At 39.5% G+C, this 20703-nt stretch overlaps 1 protein-coding gene across 2 annotated transcripts in view; it reads left to right on the plus strand.

The window, feature by feature from the left end:
* Positions 1-20041, plus strand: part of adam19b (ADAM metallopeptidase domain 19b) — a 49610-nt gene extending 29569 nt beyond the window's left edge. For both annotated transcript variants that reach the window (XM_038275179.1, XM_038275180.1), the window contains exons 10-23: positions 1768-1852; positions 3446-3585; positions 3688-3865; positions 3947-4036; positions 4131-4326; positions 12078-12186; positions 12263-12479; positions 12570-12647; positions 14399-14507; positions 14597-14705; positions 14813-14906; positions 14996-15289; positions 15387-15490; positions 19252-20041. In XM_038275179.1, coding sequence (XP_038131107.1) covers positions 1768-1852; positions 3446-3585; positions 3688-3865; positions 3947-4036; positions 4131-4326; positions 12078-12186; positions 12263-12479; positions 12570-12647; positions 14399-14507; positions 14597-14705; positions 14813-14906; positions 14996-15289; positions 15387-15490; positions 19252-19258 — 1810 coding nt within the window. In that variant the 3' untranslated portion in view covers positions 19259-20041. The remainder of the gene's footprint in view (positions 1-1767; positions 1853-3445; positions 3586-3687; positions 3866-3946; positions 4037-4130; positions 4327-12077; positions 12187-12262; positions 12480-12569; positions 12648-14398; positions 14508-14596; positions 14706-14812; positions 14907-14995; positions 15290-15386; positions 15491-19251) is intronic.
* The last annotated feature ends 662 nt before the right edge of the window (positions 20042-20703 follow it).

The following is a 20703-nucleotide window of genomic DNA, read 5'->3' on the forward strand; positions in this document are numbered from 1 at the left end:
TATGACCTGCATATTTATCAGGGCTTAGATGCTTAAAAAAAAACACTTTGCATCTTCTTGGAAGATCTGCTCTGTCCGTACAAACAGGTTGGTTTTAAGGCTGCTTGTTGGACTGTTTTGTTCAGAAAAGTTCAGATAAATCTGATTCAGACGTGGTGAAAAAGTTAGATGAAGGTTGCATTCCAGCAGTTCGCCTCTTCTTGACTATGGGAACAACATTTATAGAATCCCTTAAATGGCTCTTTATATTCACTAAAAAAATACTATAAAATGAAGAGAATAAAAGAAAGAAAATGTGAAATGTTTTGCTTGTTTACCAAAAATCAGGTGAAAATTTGATAAATGGCTGCTCAGTGACACAGTGGGTAGCACTGCTGCCTTGCACCAAGAAAGTTACGGGCTTGATTCCCAGCCCGGGGTTCTTCATGTTCTCCCTGTGCATGTGTGGGTTCTCTCCGGGTACTCCGCCTTCCTCAGACAGTCCAAAAACATGACTGTTAGGTTAATTGGCTTCTCTAAATTCCCCTTAGATGTATGTGTGAATGGTTTGTCTCTGTGTTGCCCTGCGCTGGAATGGCAACCTGTCCAGGGTGGACCCCATAAACAGTTGAGATAGACACCAGCACCCTTCACCACCCCGCTTGGGATAACCGTGAAAATGGATGGAATTTGATAAATGTACAAAAATCTGCAAGTGAGCCTAATTTTATTGGAATAAAAGCAACAAGATCTAAGTTTGAGCTCCCCTTGTTAAATATATATATTAAATATCTATTTAATTAACAGGATGATAAGAAATAAACTCTGCTACTTTAACTCTGATCACATGCTGTAAATCAGAAAAAAATGTATTTCTTATGGTTGTGTTTTTGATAAAGCATCTTGCTGGAATTCAATTACAGAAAACTAATGTTTGGGTCTTTTTTATTAATCTCTTTATTTTTTGTTCCCTTACTTTTTTATTCTTTTAAGTCTTACATTCCTTCAATCTGTGCTTCGTTTGTCCAAAATCCATTTTATTCTGTCTTTTTACTCTTTCTGCCCTTCCCCCATTCCTTCCTTCCACTCCTGAAACAAATGCACAGGAAGCCTAAACGGTTTATTAGCACAGGGTCTGGAGTGCAAGTACAATAAAAATTCAGCCGAGTTGGGCTTAGACTGTGGTCTTAGTCTGCGACCCGGGTTCGAATCCGGCCTGTGGTCGTTTCCCGAATGTCTCTCCCCCTCTCTCATATCCCCTTTCCTGTCAGCTACTGTCCATAAAAATGAGTCAATAGTGCCGTAAAAAAACAAGCAAAAAAAACTATTCAGCTGAGTTGAGTTATCTAGATGAAGCGCAGTGATTCATGGTTCCTATTGCTAATGATTGGTGCGGGCTGTCTGCTGTGGATCAACTCAATCTCATTATTCTTCTTAATTATTTGATTTATTTGCCTTAATTGAATATAAACAAAATTGTCAATTGTTGAAAAACTGAATATATATATATATATATATATATATATATATATATATATATATATATATATATATATATTTATATATATATATATATTTATATATATATATTTATATAAAATTATATATAAAATTAAAATGGAGATAATACATACATGTTATATGAGGTGGGCTGTAGACCCTATTATCAGGATACACAGTACTTATTCTGTGCTAATACTAATTCATGTCTTTCTAGTATAGCTTTGTTTTGAGGGTAGTATACGATGTAAAGTGATAACTCCAGTTACCGATGCTGTTTTGGTTTAGGGGGGTGTCCTTCCATGGCAGTACCATTGGACTGGCTCCACTCAAATCCATGTGCTCTGATTACCAATCCGGTGGGGTAAACACGGTAAGATTTTTTTGTTTTGGGGATTTTAACAACACTTTATTTACACAATTCAAACAATATAATTAATTATTGATGTAAAACAGAGTCAGTTAAAAATCACTATTAAGGTAAAAACAAGTACCAGCTAAAAATTATTTAATAAGGAGCTTATTAAATTGTAGACTTCCTTCATCTGACACAGTACATAATATTTAGTTAAAACCCCACAGCTGAATAAAATCCTCCATGTTCTGTGTGGCTAAGTCGAAGTGAAACTCCAGCCTTATTCTGGCTTTAACGTTGCACTTCCACAGAGCCACGGCATAAAGGTGAGCTCCCTCCTGTAGTCTTTCTCTGCGGGATAATAAACGGCCATCTTTGCTTCACTGATTAAAAACAATTTAAAAGTCTATTGCTTATTTTTCCTATTCTGGCAAACTCCTCCTATAAAAACATTGTTTGTAAAACCAGTCACAAAAAGTTTAAAACAGCAGTTAAAAGGCAAAAAAATTGTCTTTAGTCTTGTGTATTAAATAAAAACGTTGAACACATTTTCAGACAGACCGCAGAAAGGACACTTATTTAAAACACCCCGATTGTCATGAAGCGCGGACAGATGGACCCAGTATTCAAGGAGAGACAGTCAGTAGGAAAGTTCAAAAAGTTTATTAAATAAAACAAAAACTAAAGTGGAGCTGTGGCTCGTGGACACTGCAGGAGGGGGGCGGGGCACCGCCCAATCTCAGACATTCTGGTTTAACAGTCCAGTCCAAGAATGTCCCCCAAGTGCTGCAGTCCCAGAGGACATGCTGGAAGCCGATCCTGGTCAGGGATCCAGAACAGACAGGAACAGGATCCAGATCAGGCAGGAACAGAAACAGGTGGCAGGATCCAGACTTCCAGGCATCCACAAGCTCCCAGGAGGGTTCAGAGTCTGACAGGGTCCGAAAGCGTGACCAGGCGGTCCCACACAGGATCAAGTGCAGACAGGCAGGCTCAGTGGAAGAGGGTAGCCAAGACAGGACGTGGAACCAGAACTTGATGCAGGACTTTAAACTGGTCTCCTCCCTGGAGCCAGGCTTACTGAGATAAAAGCTGAACCTCCCCACATATAGAGCCAAAAACCCAGAGGACTCGGCGGGGGAGGAACAGTGGACGATCAGGAGACGAGACAAACACAAAAACCCTCTTTCCACTGGCTGCTAGGATCCAGGACATGAACCAAGGCAAAAACTCAACAGACAGACAAGTAATGATCTGGCACTAAATGCTCAGGCTGAGCTGAATATAACCAGAAGAAACAGGTGAGGGGAACAAATTATAATGAGGCAGGGAGGGAAAACGGCAGGTTAAAGAGATCATCAATTAAGGAGGAGCAAACAGGCCAGATCATGACACCGATTTATAACCGATCGATTTTTGATTGGAGGCTTGTATAAAGTCCTCCACTGGGGTGCTTTTTTTTTTTCAAAGTTTTTTTAAACATGGTAAAAGGAAAGAAAAAAATCGATCTGTGAAGATCAACTTTTTCCTCGCTGCACATAACCTCCTGCAGTCTTTGCCAGAGGTTATATCTTTTAACATTTGATGTTTTACCACATGGGGATGCTAAAGGACCACTCACCAGTGTCTGTTGGGGTCGCTGCCACGATTGCACACGAGATGGGTCACAACTTTGGAATGAATCACGACAGAGAGGGCTGCTGCCAGGCCAAAGCAGAAGATGGTGGCTGCATCATGGCTGCTGCAACTGGGTACGCTGAACAAACATGAAATTAAAGCTGTTTGACTTATAAAAAAGGGTAAAGTTATGACTTAAATTTTTGCGTCTGTTTCTGATTATACCACTGGCACAGGTCTCCCTTTCCCCGTGTGTTTAATGAATGCAACCGAAAGGAACTTAACAGTTACCTGAACTCTGGAGGAGGCAAGTGTCTCTTTAACCTGCCCCATGTTGACTCGCTGTACGGAGGGCAGCGCTGTGGAAATGGTTACCTAGAGAAAGGAGAGGAGTGTGACTGTGGAGAGGAAAAGGTCAGTTGGAATCTGTTTGCAGAAATATTTCTGTTTTGTAGGGTTTTTTGATATTTTTTCTTCTCTAAACTTTGTGAACAGGAATGCACGTCTCCATGCTGCAATGCCAACAACTGCACCCTGAAAGCTGGAGCTGAGTGTGCCCATGGAGTCTGCTGCCATAACTGCAAGGTAAGCAGGTTAGACAAAACGATAGTAAGACTGCAAAGAAATGTAGTTTTCCCCTCTACCAAAAGTGAAGCATCTCCTCTGTTTCACCTGGAAGATAAAGAGCCCTGGAGAGCTTTGCCGAGCGACTTCTGGGCTGTGTGATCTTCCAGAGTTCTGTGACGGAAAATCAGAGTCATGTCCAGCCAATTTCTACTTAGCGGACGGTACATCCTGCGCACATGGACGGGCCTACTGCTACACTGGGATGTGTCTAACCCTGGAGCAACAGTGTCAGTCTCTCTGGGGCCGAGGTGAGTAAACAGGACACAGGTCATCCGCAGATCTTTGAAGGATTATTTAAATATTTTGCCATTCTAGAAAATGGTCCAAGTAATCCATCATTAAGGAGTTTTATTTAGAAAACGCACAAAGGTAAACTACTCTTGACGTGCATTTTGAGTATTCTGTGCGGTTTGTGCTCCTCCTCTGCGCTCTCTTGCTTTTTATGTGCTTGTAGATTCACTCCTACTCTCCTGTTGATCTTTTATTTTCACTCATGTCAACATTTGTCCCTTTGAGAAAATAAACTGCCCGTGATTGGCTTTTCAGGAAATCTTTCCTCTTGAGACTCTACAGTGTTCCTACTAACTAGAGTCAGTAACTGTCACTACTCGATCTGTCCTGTCAGAGGTGCCTACGACCGGCCTACGACTCAGTGACACATACTTGCGTCACTGAATGCTTGGAGCTATACAACATCAACAGGACTCTAAGAACCTTCATTGCAAACTCAATGAGGTTGTGGAAAACCATCCTTCAGGCCAATGGCAAGATACTTGCACAAGTCTCGATCAAATGTGGCATATACCAAGGAGATGCGCTGTCCCCACTGCTGTTCTGCATAGATCTGACCCCCCTCAGGCAAATGATCAACAAGATTGGCAACGGGTACCGACTCAGGAACGGGTCCAACATTGGTCAATCTCCTCTACATAGATGACATCAAGCTGTATGCTAAGAATGAGCAAGACACTGACCCATACCACCCGGATCTTCAACACAGACAGCAGGATGTCATTCGGACAAGAGAAGTGTGGTCAGATGGTAACTAAGAGAGGGAAGGTAGTCCACACAGAGGGGGTCTCACTCCCAGAAGGAACAATAGCTGACATTGAGGACAGCTACAAGTACCTTGGAATCCCACAAGCAAATGGCAACCTTGAAGAGGTAACAGGTAGACGGCTACGGCTAAATACCTTCAATGAGTAAGGCAGGTCCTAAGGAGCCAGCTCAATGGCAAGAATAAGTCTCAGGCAATAAATAGCTATGCTCTGCCAGTAATCAGATACCCTGCAGGAATAATAAGCCTGACCAAAGGAGGAGGTACAGGCCACAGATGTTAAGACATGAAAGCCCCTAACCATGCACGGAGTGTTCCACCCCAAATCCAGCACCCTGAGAGTGTACGCCAGCTGTAAGGAAGGAAGCCAAGGACTAATGAGCGTAAGAGACGCTATCCAGGATGAAACATCCAAGACCTATAAGTACATCAAGGACAAGGCTGCAACAGACGACATGCTCAGTGAATGTCTCAGACAATGGGGGACAGAAGATGAGGTGCCAGAGACTCTGTCATAGGAGGATAAGCCCCTACATGGGATGTACAACCGAAACATAATCAAAGTGGCAGATATCAGGAAATCCTACCAATGGCTAGACAAAGCCGGACTAAAGGACAGCACAGAGGCACCCATCATGGCTGCACAGGAGAAGGCCCTATGCACCAGAGCAATAGAGGCCCAGATCTACCACACCAGACAAGACCCCAGGCGCAGACTGTGCAAAGAGGCCCCTGAGACAATCCAGCACATAACTGCAGGGTGTAAAGATGCTGGCATGGAAAGCTTACATGGAGCGCCATAACCAAGAGACTGGAGTACTATACAGGAACATCTGTGCAGAGAATGGGCTGGAAACCCCAAGGTCAAAGTGGAAAACACCTCCAAAGACCAAACAAAAATCCTTTGGGACTTCCGGATACAGACGGACCGAATGGCAAACCAACCGGACATTGTGATGGTGGACAAAAAGCAGAGGAAAGCCATTGTGGTTGACATAGTGATACCAAGTGACTCCAACATCAGGAAAAAAGAACATGAAAAAGTAGAGAAATACCAGGGGCTCTGAGAAGAGCTGGAGAAAACCTGGAAGGTGAAGGCATCAGTGGTACCTGTGGTCATTGGGGCCCTCGGGGCAGCGACCCCCAAAATTGAAGAGTGGTTACAGCAGATCCCTGGAAATACATCAGACATCTTGGTCTAGAAGAGTGCAGTTCTAGGAACAGCAAAGATACTGGCAGAACCCTCAAGCTCCCTATACATATATATATATATATATATATATATATATATATATATATATATATATATATATATATATATATATATATATATATATATATATATATATATATATATACAGGTGCTGGTCATAAAATTAGAATATCATGAAAAAGTAGATTGATTTCAGTAATTCCATTTAAAAAGTGAAACTTGTATATTATATTCATACATTACATACAAACTCATATATTTCAGATGTTTATTTTGTTTAATTTTGATGATTACAAATGACAACAAATGAAAATCTCAAATTCATCATATCAGAAAATTAGAATATTGTGAAAAGGTTCAAAATTGATGGCCCCTGGTGCCACACTCTAATCAGCTAATTAACTCAAACCACCTGCAAAAGCCTTTAAATGGTCTTTCAGTCTAGTTCTATAGGCTACACAATCATGGGGAAGACTGCTGACAGTTGTCCAAAAGACGACCATCGACACCTTGCACAAGGAGGGCAAGACACAAAAGGTCATCGCTAAAGAGGCTGGCTGTTCACAGAGCTCAGTGTCCAAGCACATTAATAGAGAGGCGAAGGGAAGGAAAAGATGTGGTCGAAAAAAGTGTACAAGCAAGAGAGATAACCGCACCCTGGAGAGGATTGTGAAACAAAACCCATTCAAAAATGTGGGGGAGATTCACAAAGAGTGGACTGCAGCTGGAGTGAGTGCTTCAAGAACCACCACACACAGACGTATGAAAGACATGGGTTTCTGCTGTCGCATTCCTTGTGTCAAGCCACTCTTGAACCACAGACAGCGTCAGAAGCGTCTTGCCTGGGCTAAAGAGAAACAGGACTGGACTGCTGGTGAGTGGTCCAAAGTCATGTTCTCTGATTAAAGTAAATTTTGCATTTCCTTTGGAAATCAAGGTCCCAGAGTCTGGAGGAAAAGAAGAGAGGCACTTCATCCACGTTGCTTGAAGTCCAGTGTAAAGTTTCCACAGTCAGTGATGGTTTGGGGTGCCATGTCATCTGCTGGTGTTGGTCCATTGTGTTTTCTGAGGTCCAGGGTCAACGCAGCCACATACCAGGAAGTTTTAGAGCACTTCATGCTTCCTGCAGCTGACCAACTTTTTGGAGATGCAGATTTCATTTTCCAACAGGACTTGGCACCTGCACACAGTGCCAAAGCTACCAGTACCTGGTTGAAGGACCATGGTATCCCTGTTCTTAATTGGCCAGCAAACTCTCCTGACCTTAACCCCATAGAAAATCTATGGGGTATTGTGAAGAAGAAGATGCAATACACCAGACCCAACAATTCAGAAGAGCTAAAAGCCACTATTAGAGCAACCTGGGCTATCATAACACCTGAGCAGTGCCACAGACTGATCGACTCCATGCCACGCCGCATTGCTGCAGTAATACAGGCCAAAGGAGGCCCAACTAAATACTGAGTGCTGTACATGCTCATACTTTTCATGTTCATACTTTTCAGTTGGCCAACATTTCTATAAATCCTTTGTTTTTATTGGTCTTCAGTAATATTCTAATTTTCTGATATGATGAATTTGAGATTTTCATTTGTTGTCATTTGTAATCATCAAAATTAAACAAAATAAACATCTGAAATATATGAGTTTGTATGTAATGTATGAATATAATATACAAGTTTCACTTTTTAAATGGAATTACTGAAATCAATCTACTTTTTCATGATATTCTAATTTTATGACCAGCACCTGTATATATATATATATATATATATATATATATTAGGGCTGGGCGATAATTCAATAACGATATATATCGATCGATAGACGTGTGGCGCAATAGAAAAAAAGAGGGTCGATAAAAGTTCGATAAAAAAGAAACGCAGTTTTCCTTCCTTCTCATTGTAGCCTAGCATGTAGGTTTATGCTAGTCACTGCTTCCTCCCAACCAATCACAATCGCGGACCCAGGCACGACGTCACCAAGCGCCACCCTCTCAAAACACAACACAGAGCACATGAAGATGCAGCAAGGAGAGGCGGAGGAAATTGTTCCAAAGAAAGGTTTTTGTAGTTCGGCAGTCTGGCAGTATTTCGGTCATGGCAAGTCGGATCAAAAACAAACCACAGTGATCTGGAAAATGTGTCGGGAACCAGTGAAAACCAGTCTGATAACGAAAGCAACTTTTTTTTATCATCTCAGCCGCTCACAGCCGCAGGAGTACGAGCTGTGTAGGCCCCGACGCGGCTCTCCTCCGAGGAATCTTCGGAAAATATATATATATTTTCAGTTCTGGGCAGTTTCCCACGTAGTTCTAACAATTGAGATAAAAATGCTGAGGGGCCAGCAACTTCAAAGTAATAACTCAGGTTAAAGCAGGAAACGGGGGCGGCGGTGGGGGGGCATTTATTTATTTGTTGTATTTATTTTGGTCACTTTTCTGGTCACTTTAGTTTATTCTTTGTCAGTATTTAATAACATAACTCAGGTCTCTTAAGTTATTTTTTTTTAAACAATTCTGTTATGGTTAAAATAGTTGGTTAAATAAAGATTTAATTCGAAGTCTGTGTTTGTGTTTTTTATTAAAATTAAATCATTTAGCAATATTATAAAATGTCCAGGCAGAGCTGCACATAAAATATGGTGTCAAATCTTTTCAATAATTATCGATATCGATCAATATGCATTTTTTTTTTTATCGATAAGCTTTTTTTCTATATCGCCCAGCCCTAATATATATATATATATATATATATATATATATATATATATATATATATATATATATACATACGATGACCTCAACGTGCACATCTGGTGTTGCTCACCAGGGTCCTCGGTGTACTCAGGAGGCTAGTTTTTATGCCCAGACACACGTGAAAAATTAGAGGGAACATAAACTGCATCATATTCACCAAAGTCAAACTGACATGAAGGAAAGTGTTAGATTTTCTGTCTTCCATCCAACTGGCATCAGTTACATTTGTTCGCTAAGGATCTGGTGCCACATAAATGGTTGGTTGACTCCCCCTTGTGGTTTGATGCATTTTTGTTTAGGGGAATGAGTTTGCAGATTTTTTTGAACTGCCTGTTTGTTTGTTGTTGTTGTGTGTGTGTGTGTGTGTGTGTGTGTGTGTGTGTGTGTGTGTGTGTGTGTGTGTGTGTGTGTGTGTGTGTGTGTGTGTGTGTGTGTGTGTGTGTGTGTGTGTGTGTTCTGGAGTTTTCATCATTCATGTGTCTACAGCAGATTTTGCCATTTGTGGCATCATTTGCTTCTCATTCTCCCCTGCTAGTTAGGATCTAAACAACTTTATAATGGATATAGGACAACAGTTAGTCTGCTGCATCTTTCTTCTTTTAATCACCTCTGTAGTTGATACAGAAAAATATCTTCATTTTCTAGTTGATCTGCTCATCTGTTTAGATCATTATCCTGCTGAAAAAACATTTCATTTTAATAAGAATGCCCTGATATTGATCAAAGGGGCTTTAAAAACAGCTTAGTTTTTGTTTTGTTTTCATCGATGGATCACTGTGCAGGTTAAAACGATAAAACACTTTGGTGTTTGGACATTAAATATAGATTCATTTAAACATTTAAGTGCGACAGCAGCGCCCACTGCTGTTTGGTGCACAGGTTGTCATGGTTATTGTCAAGATAACATATATATATATATATATATATATATATATATATATATATATATATATATATATATATATATAAATAAAATTATATATAAAATTAAAATTGAGATAATACATGTTATATGAGGTGGGCTGTAGACCCTATTATCAGCATCACAGTACTTATTCTGTGCTAATGCTAATTCATGTCTTTCTAGGATAGCTTTGTTTTGAGGGTTGTCCTGCACAAGCAGTATTGATTGATGTTCTGATATTTAATGTGCCCTTATGCTTGATAAAAATATATATAAAAAAGAAGCACTATATCTATATATAGAAATTATTTATTAATTAATTTCCATTTCACACTTCTTTTACTATCTTAAATAAAAGCTGTTTAGTTAAAGTTTGGTGGTTTCTGCTACCTGATGTGGTACAGTAGCAGAGTCCTCCTAGAGCAGAGGTCACGGATTAGCAGACTGCGGTCTGGATCCGGACCAGTTGGCTAATCCGGACCCTACCTTATTTAAAACATTTAGAAATTACCGAATGTTGTCCTGCGACTGTGTCTAATCCGCTGTTCCTCCTGTCTTGCTCCTCTCCGACTTCCTCGGAGCTTAAGGAGAGTATGCGCTATATTGTTATTAAATTCAGGAGCAAAACATGCGAAAATGATTTAATATGACATATAAAAAAATCCCTACCATCATCCAGCCAGCATATTTTCAGCTTCTGCCCAAATATTTATGTTTTTTTGTGGATTTTTGTAACAGGGATAATTAGGATCATCCATGGTTTGTATGAACTATGTTTGTTATCGGCTTCCAAACTCAGCATCTCTTCATCCAGGCCTGAGATGAGAAGTTTCTTTTGAAGTTGTGAGAGGCACTCTTGGACGTTTTGACTGGATTTGATTAATCTTTTAAGCCTCTTAGTATAAAACAAATATTTTGATTGAGATGAGAAATCTGCTTCCTGGTATGTTGAAGTACTAATAGTTTGCATCCAATCATTTAAACAAAGGGTCTTAGTTTTTATGAATATGTATGTCATGATGTTACAAAGTTCTGACCCAAAAACTTGGAGAAGAGGTTTTGGTTGCCGACTCACGTGTCCAGAGAAGTTGTTGAATCCTTGACTCCTGTCTGTGTGCTGTGGTTCCAGTGTTTGATTGATTCGATGGAGGGCGGAACAGGGTTACCCAGAATGCGGTTGTTAGTTGGTGAATCGAGAAACTGACTGCCACTCAGATTTCCTGCGGTACTTGAACGGGTCGTAGTGGAGAATAATCCCTTTCTCCGTGAGAAGCTCAAATGATCTCTTGGGGAAAGTGGATCCAAACCTCCTGTTTGAACCCCAGCTCAGTTTGAAGCTCAGTTGATCCTTCCAGGGTGGGAAGGTCCGAGAGATCCAGTTAGCAGGATGACTTCCTGCCAAGAGGCAAAGACAAAGCAAAGTTAAACTCAGGTTGACAAAAACTCAGCTTGACTAGAGTACCCTAAACTGGCAAACACTCTGGCATCGAAGTAGTGGCAGTCAGCAGCTTAAGAAGAAACCGTCCGCAGGTGTGTGAGGAGCCGGACCAGAACAGGGCGCCTCCTGGTGGAGAAAGGGAGACAAACACAGAAACACAGACACAAAACACGAGTCCTGACAATATAAGCTCACAAATGAGCCTGGGATGGCTTGAGAATGGCTTAGTCTCCATTCAAACCCAGGTTTAAAGCCTTGCAGGGCAGCATAAAGCCCACTGCTCTCTTTAAGCCCGAAAAAAGAAAGAAAAATAACAATCGGTTAGTTCAGGTGTTTTATAAAATATGTGAACTGAACGTTCTCTACTTCGAAAAACAGTTTAGATTTTAAAATGGAAACGTGTTCAATTTCTTTGAGATTTTTTTATTTCAAAATTCAATGTACAGATTATAATTAAAAATGTATCCGTTTCTTCATTAGGACCCTGCTGATTTTTTATTGGTGACCCCTGTCCTAGAGGCTCTGATAAAAAAAAAACCTGTATCATAACCAGAAGAGACACCATTCTAGTTTCATCAGGCGTTATTTGTTTGTTTTATTGTGGATTTTTCTCTCTCTTCACTCCACAGACGCTCGGTCAGCACACAACGTGTGTTTTATAGAGGTGAATAAAGCAGGGGATATGTACGGCAACTGCGGCAAAGATCAAGAAGGAAAATACAGGAAATGCAGTGAGAGGTGAAGATCAAAACTTCAGGAAATCCTCCCTTTTTCTCCCTCTTTTCTAAAGCGTGTCTACATCATCGCTCTGCAGGGACGCTAAATGTGGTAAAATCCAGTGCTCTGCTTCAGCCTCCAAGCCCATTGAGAACAATGCAGTTCGCATAGAAACCACAGTCAGGGTGGACCGCAAGAGAACTCTGTGCCTTGGGACACACGTCTATAAGCCCAGCCATGAGGAGCAGGAGCCGCAGGGGGACACCCTGGACCCGGGCCTGGTCATGACGGGAACCAAGTGTGGCGATGACTCTGTGAGACGTGTGAAAATTAGCTTTTTTATAGAACTCATTTGCATTATAACTGTATTTTATATATTCATTACACTTCTCTTTATTTTACAGATCTGCTTTAATGGAGAGTGCCGAAATGCAGCGTTTCTGAGAGCGGATGAGTGCAACGCCAACTGCCACGGACATGGGGTAGGTCCCCGTGTGTCGCAGCAGGAATGAGGGAATTATTTGTTAGAAAAAATAGCTTCCTTGGGAACAGCAGCACAAGAACTATTTTCAATTCTATTCAGTTTACTTCTATAGCGCCAAATCAAAACACACGTCATCTCAAGGCACTTTCCAGTTCACCAGATCATCCAGTCAAATTGATTCAAAGTTTCTATCTAAGGAAAACCAGCTGATTGCATTGACTCATTGACTCAAATACAATCCCTCACACTAAGCATGCTTGTAGCGACAGTGGAGAGGAAAAACCTCCTTTTAACAGGAAGAAACCTCCAGCAGAACCAGGCTCAGTGTGAGCCGCCATCTGCCAAGGCCGACTGGGGTTCAAGGAGACAGAAGCAGACATAGAAAAAGAAGCATAGATACAACAAGCAACCTTAAAAGGAGGCCCCGTCAGGGACCTATCAGAAGGAATTAGTGAGGTGATTATACTCTTGACACGTGCATATGGTGGAACTCCCTCAAAAATTGTATCAAAATTGTACAATAGTCTCCAAAAATACGATGGCAGAAATTCATTCTATGTTTAAAAAAAAGTGGGAACGAGAATTCAACATTACATTAACTGGGAGTGAGTGGTCCTCCATGTGTAAAACACAACAATCTTCAACCAGCTCAAGAAGATGGCGAGAATTTGGATGGAAAAATCTAATTCGTTTTTTTATCACCCCATATATAAAATCAAAACAACTTAGTCAACAACAGAAGTGTTGGAGAGGGTGTGGACATGTAGATCCCAATCACTCCCATGTCTTTTGGTCATGCATTAAACTGCAGTTATTCTGGAACAGTGTCATTCAGACAGTAGAGGAAATTTTATGCCTATCTATACCCCGAGATCCGAGCTTTGTATACCTAGGACTTATGTCGTATGAAGTCATCGGAAAAAAAGACATTTACCTCTGCAAAATATTACTGATTTCTGCCAAAAAGGCATTGACAAGGAATTGGTTGAAAATTGACCCACCTGGGTGTGGACAATGGCTGAATATTGTAGACGAACTATACGCCATGGAAAATTTGACTTTTCGTCTGAGCCTTAAAGAAGGAGACTGAGAAAAAATGGCAGAAGTGGTCTATGTTCAAGGCCAAAACCCACCCATTAAAAAAAAAAAGAAACTTTGGAAAATATGGTAATGTATGCTCCCCCCAGCTTGTTTTTTGTTTTTTCTTCTTGTTTTTTCTTTTGTTTTTGTATTATAAAAAAGACTAAATAAAGAGAAAAAAAAGAGGCCCCGTCCAGGAAACACACAGCCAGGTAGATGAATCTAGCTCCCATGTCAGAGGATGAAGAGAGCACATCCAGTTAGTCACAGTCAGAGAAACAGGACTACACTGAAAAACAGGCCGTTCTCCAAAATCTTTAAATACTTTACTCTGAGAAAGAGGGAAGGGGAAATAAAACAAATCAATATCATTTTCTAATTGAAATATATTAAGATTAAATTGATTTTACCTTAATTTGCTTTAAGGTATTTAATTCCTGTGTTCTAAGTCAAGTAAGGCTTAAAAAGGGAAGTGAAAGAAGTATATGTTGTTATTGTTTTTTTGTCTAAAACAGCTGTAAGTCTTGTTCTGTGCTTCCAAGGAAACCCTCATCCTGTATGTCATCAGCGCAGCCGTGTTTCTCTTTCCTGTGGGAAAGTGTTTTAAAGTGGCTCATTTCAAGGCGCTAATTCGCCATGACGCTCTCTGCTCTGTTCTCATCTTTCCAGCTGTGTAACAACAACCAGAACTGCCACTGCGACCCCGGCTGGGCTCCTCCTTGGTGCAACCACAGCGGGCCAGGAGGAAGTGTGGACAGTGGACCTCCAAAGAGTCCAGGTTAAACGCATGCTGTGGTTCTAGCTTCGGTTCTAGTAGACGAGGAAGTTAATCTACGTTCATTTTTTTGGGTTCTCTATTATTTGTAGGTTTTCCAATTCCAGTTCTCCTCCTTCTGGTTCTTTTTGTGGTTTTGGCTATTTTCGGGCTTTGGTTCTGCTACAATCATAGATTTGTCCTGCCTCCACCAGTGCCAAAGTGAGTAATTTTACATTGTTAAATAAAAAAGTACAGCAACAGCTGCAGATGTAAAGTTCTTCTCCAGTTTTATCGGTGTTTATATCCACTGTGATTCTGATCCTCAGATGTTTGGATGCAGCTGAAGGGAAACGCATGGAGCCTGAGGCTCCTTCCAATGGTCATCCAAACGCAACTTTCCGGGTGGATAAGGAGGATTCGGTAATAAAGATCAAGCATACTTTATGAAAGGGAAATGGCTGATTGTTTCTTAGCAGAATAATTTCATTTAAAGTTTTTTAAACCCACAGTCCCCATCTCACCTGAGCCCGTTACCCTCAGCTCGGCCCAGACAAACAATCAAGCGTCCTGCGATGACGCCTCCTCCCGTCCCCTGTCAGGCAGCTGAGCAGAAAGAAATCAGAAAGAAGAACCAGGCCCCCTTCCCACCCGCTGCTTCTTCTCCTCAGGGACAGAAACCACGTCAGGTTTCACCAACCTTTCCAATCCCTCCATCTTTACCTCCACAGGACCCTAAAAGGCAGCTGCGACCAGACCCCCCTAAGAGACCTCCACCACCCTGTCCTGTCAGCAGTCATTTCCCGGTGAGGCTCTTCAAACAGGCTTTTTCCACCGATATAGAAAAGTTTCTTTTTCTAATACAATAGCCAATTTAATTTGTTCTGTTTAATTTGAAATTAGGATCAACGTAACTGTAATATAAAGAGACCTCCGCCTCCAATTAAAAAGATGCAGCGAGGACATGATGCTTTGGCTCCATCTGCTGGTCAGAAAATGCCAAACAGGTAAAGGTTTAATGGTGTCTTGCAGAAAAACTAGCATTTAAACTTTCACTCAATGATCCCAGCTGCAAACCTCAGCATAGTGTTATTTTGTAGAGAAAACATGTATGTGTGCAGCTGCATTATGAAAACCTTCCCCTCCATCCTCCAAGCCTCCTCCTGTCCCCAGCATGATGCTTCCACCTCCGTGTTTTACAATGTCTTTAGAGTGACAATTTCTTCCATCTATAACTATTAGTCCACATTCTTCGATTAATGTTTCCCATAAGTATTTCCCATCACAATTATGCACCACTTTATATAACATCCCAATACGATATATTAAATATGACCAAAATCTGTTAAGAAAATAAAATTTAACAATGAATTTATTAAATTTACCAGTTTAAACATAGTTAAGAAAGGAAAGCCTCTGATTGGCTACCTTTTAGGAAATCCCACCTCTTGAGAACTCTTCATGAAAGTGTTCTTACAGTAGTAGCAATGTGATATAAAATCATTAATGCTACATGTAAAACTTCATATAAGCTAAGCTAACATTAGATTCACTGATTTTATTTAGGAAAATGAGGCTTGAATCTATGGAGGACCAGATCTACCATATTTAAAAATAAATAGAGAAATAAATAAATGCTCAGTGAATAAATAAGCATACAATTAATACCCCCCCAAAATACAACAAACAAATAAATGTGGGTGGAAATGAAATTATATAGTGAGACATATATGTATATATCTCTTTTAAAGGGGAACACCATTTTTTTTTTTACATTTGGCCCTTGATTTTATGTTATTACATCATGTTCTACTCACCCATATGAGTTTTGTGTCCTTTGGAGCTGTTCTGAAGATATTCCGGATGATGTCATATATGCGCCGCTTTCTTTTTAAAAGACATAAATATAAAAAATCTGGCGTACCATAAAGAATAAATTATAAACAGTTTAGTTTGTGCCTTCAAGTCGTTGCCCATAGGAAGACGTTACTTGGATATAACCTAACAGAATATCTTCAGAACGGCTCCAAATGACACAAAACTTATATGGGTGAGTAGAACATGATGGAATAACGTAAAATCAAGGGCCAAATGTAAAAAAAAACTTTTAAGTACCGGTAGCTTCTTTATTTCTTTATTCATTCACCTTTGTAATAATAACCTTATTTATTTATTGTCTAGTATAATCTTTAACTTTATTTATTATTTATTATTGTTTTAAGTATTATGTTCATGTTATAATATTTTTGTCTGTTTCATTCTGCCTTTGTATTTTTTTTACCCTATTTATTTCTAATAGTTTTTATATTTCTGTCTGCATTTCTGCCTCATTATGCAAATGAGGAGGGTCTGTGTCTTAGAGGGTCAACTTCTGCCCATTGGTTAGTCAGCATTTTATGGGGGCAATTAATTATATGCTTATTTATTATTGAGCATTTATTTATTTATGTTTAAATATGGTAGAGCTGGTCCTCCATATGAATAAACTCCCTTTTATTTTAAACATTTGTATTTATAGTTAGTTTGCAGCTTCTGTTGAGCATTTTGTTTTCTGTCCAGCATCATGTAAATAAAACCTTCAGTTGATGGCAGTTGATAGATGAATATTTGATATGAAGTCAGAATTCTACTTTTGAAGAGAACAGCTGTTAGCCTGAAGATGCTTCGCTAGGGGGGGGGGGGGGGGGGGGGCATAGTAGAGCAGTTTATGTCATTGTTGCTTTGGAGGGAAAAGGTCTTTGGTTCAATCCCTGGCTGTATTCATGTTCTCGCTCTGCATGTGTCGCTTCTCTCTGGGTTAAGGAGGCCAGATTTCTGAAATCAAATCTAGGGACATTTCCAGCTCCTAGAGAAAAATAAATACATATAATCAGAATTAAAATAGGAAACGGGGACAGTGATGCTTTCATCCATTTTTACATATTTATTAATATTTAAACAACATCTAATAATAACGAGATCTTATCTATATATTTGGTCATGATTATTTAAGCCAGTAAAGTAGCATCTCTCAGAAAACCGGTCTTCATCATTACTTCTTAAAAATATCTGCATCTGTTCCACTGAACAGTTCTCTGTTCCGAAGTCTTTCCTGATACATGGAGAGTGGAGAGTTTAGGTGAGTAGATTCTGCTATTAGGTCTGTTCTAGAAGATATCGACAGCAAATTAATTTTAAAAGAGGAACAGAGAAACGCGATCAAGTCTCATCTTCTTATTCTAGGCGTGCAACTGCACGCTTTGATTTTTGTTGACAACAACTATGCCTCGCTTAACATACGTCACGCACTCCGTTGCTCTTATTGGTTGTAGGTCTATCCAATTGAGTCCAGAGGCATTTTTTTTCCTGGTTCGTTCGAAACACGCCCCATAATCACAGCTCTATGGAGCAGTATCAGACTCATATTCTGACTAGAATTGAGTCGGACTACGTCAGGCTACCGTTAACACAGATTCCATATAGTTTTAGTTTGTCATATGAATCGATATGCCACATTAAACTGGGACCAGGGTTTCTATACAGACATTGTTTTAAAAGATCATGAAGCCTCAGCTGTACTCCTTGAGGATTTTTGAGCAGGTACTGAACAGTTCTTTGGGAAACCACCAAGCCAGCTGGAATGCATTTCAGATGCAGTAATTTAATTTAAATCCTCCTGCAGGAACAGTGCCATTTCCTGCAAGTCAGAGTAGAGGGAGCTTTTTCGCCTAAACAATCCTAAACACTTAATGTGTCTGCACAATGCTGACAAACTAAAACTAATTCCATCCATATCGAGGAAATTCAGTATTTCTCAGTGTTGCACATCTAAAAGAAAATAAAGCATATTAAATCCAACAACCGACTCATTGTTCACGTTTCATGTAGCGTAGCTCAGCAATCACTGTCCTTCCTGATCGCCTAAATATGAAATATTATCTCATAATTACGAGATACTGATCTTGTAATTATGAGATAATCTGTCAAATTTTTTTTCCTTTGGTCAATGCAATACACTTCCATAGTAATTTGACCTTCCTACAATGGATATGTATATATGTATCCAAATTAGACATTAAACTATGAATCACAAAGAGTGAATTATGATCCAACTAATATAGAACAAAATTTCAATTTTCTTGTAGAAAAGAAAATATCCACTAAAAGACATGTTTCTGATTTAGAAGCTCCTACTTTATATCACCCAGAATGCATTGAAATTAGAAGAAAATTGGTGTTAAATAACTGATAGAAGACAAAGTTTATGAAAAGAGTTTGATTGGAAATTGAAAGTTGATTATTTTTAGACTCCTCTTATTATTTCTAATTCTGTAAGAAACGTTGTGGTGGAGTAGAACGCCATTACAGATATAAGGGATTGTCTAATTACCCAAAAAACACTTTAGCGACACGAAGTTCGAACAAGGTTTACGTATTGGGAGTTTTGTTAGATCATAATCTCAAACTAAATCAAAGATATGTTCTATCAATTTTATTACTGGTTACAAAAAAAAAATATATTACAGTGAGTTAAAATGATATGAAACCTCCAAAAATAACTGATGGAAACAGAGAAGTCAACATTTAAATGTGATTAAAATCTGTTCTGCCAATAATGCTCTCCAAAGGTGGCGCTATATCAATTTGTACATGTATATGAGCTTTGCAATAGTAAAGTAACATAATTAAGAGGAAGAAGATGGAACGCTTTTGGAAGTCAGGGATATTTATTGATGTTTATATCATTAAAACTCCTAACAGCTTCTTATTTTCCCCCTCATCTTTCTAGACTTTAGACTGAAAACTCAGGAAGACACTGGGATCGCCTCTTCCATCCAGAACTGGAACTGCCTTCTACTGTTTTTATTCCAAATCTGCAGTACAGTGGATTAGGACAAATACTTGATTGTGTGTCTCCACTAAAGATTTAATCTGAAGGATTTATGCCTCAGTAGAAGTCTGCTTTATCCACATGAAACCGCCAGAGCTGTGAATATTTCTTATTTTTTATTTCATTTTATAATGCTTGATAGGAATGGAAACGATTTGAGCTATTTATAAATTAAAAAGAATAGAATGTTTACAGATCATTGTCAACTATGAATGTCTTATATTAAGAAAACGTGGGAAAAAAACAGCATTGTGACCTTTTTACACGCGATCGATAATAAGAAATGTAATAGTATTCAGCTGTTGTCATGGTAACCTCAGAAAATCTTACATCTATTCTCTAAGTAGATGCTTAGATGGATGAATGATGATTTTTTTTAAAGTTAACTGGACTTTTTACATTTTATTTCAAACTTCATGTTGTTTGTCAGCTTGAAGCCATTATTAAAAGTTATGATGTCACTTTTGAAACCGTTGGAGTGGAGAATTCAAGTTTAAGGTACCCATTTCATTCCAAAATAATTCTCATTTCAACGCTGACAATCAGATTTTTTCTTTCTTATTTATAGTCCTTTCTGTATTAAGTCATACATATTGATTAATGACACACAAATGATTGTAAAGATTACATGTGATTGTAAAAATGTTCATGTAAAACTAACAAAAAATAATATGTGAAACTGCAAGCTGGATCGTGCTTATAAATGTAAAGTCATTGGTCTGTTTTACAATATTATGGTAATTTATTAACCCCATTAAAACCACTCTATCCAAAGGCATGTTTTATCTTCACACAACCTATGCAAACAGATGCATTTTTTGTAAACAAAGTTACATTAATAAAACGAAACTCCCTTATTACTGTATAACTAATATGTTCATATTTGCAAAAAGAAGGTGATCGGGAGTTAATTTGGTGTTTACCACAGCCTCGACTTCCACTTAGCCAACAGGGACCCATGCAGTGCAAGGTTCAAATGATTTCCCTCCCTAGCAGAGCTGGAAAAGCTGAAATGCTGCTGCCCTTTAGATCTCTGCAGCCTTTACTGAGATGAAAGTGCTCTGATTTATTCTAATCAAAAGACTGTTAAATACCAGAGGCCGGACCCCCTGAACTAACCAACCCCCAGCGCAACAAGACCCCACCTCGTCCCCCCACCTGCTCACAAACACAAATTAAAGAGCCGGCTGTTTCTGCTCAGGACGAAAGCCTGAAAAAGCCTTCTGTGAGGTAGAAGGTTGGACAAGCAAAGGTTTTAGCATGTGGCCTAATTGCAGCCAACTTCCCCTGCTGAGCATAATTAGCGTTCACTGGCATGGTACCTCCAGTAGGGTTTCATTTATAAGAGAT

The sequence above is a fragment of the Cyprinodon tularosa genome, unplaced genomic scaffold (assembly GCF_016077235.1).
Source record: "Cyprinodon tularosa strain WSP-4 unplaced genomic scaffold, ASM1607723v1 ctg949, whole genome shotgun sequence".
Taxonomy (NCBI): domain Eukaryota; kingdom Metazoa; phylum Chordata; class Actinopteri; order Cyprinodontiformes; family Cyprinodontidae; genus Cyprinodon; species Cyprinodon tularosa.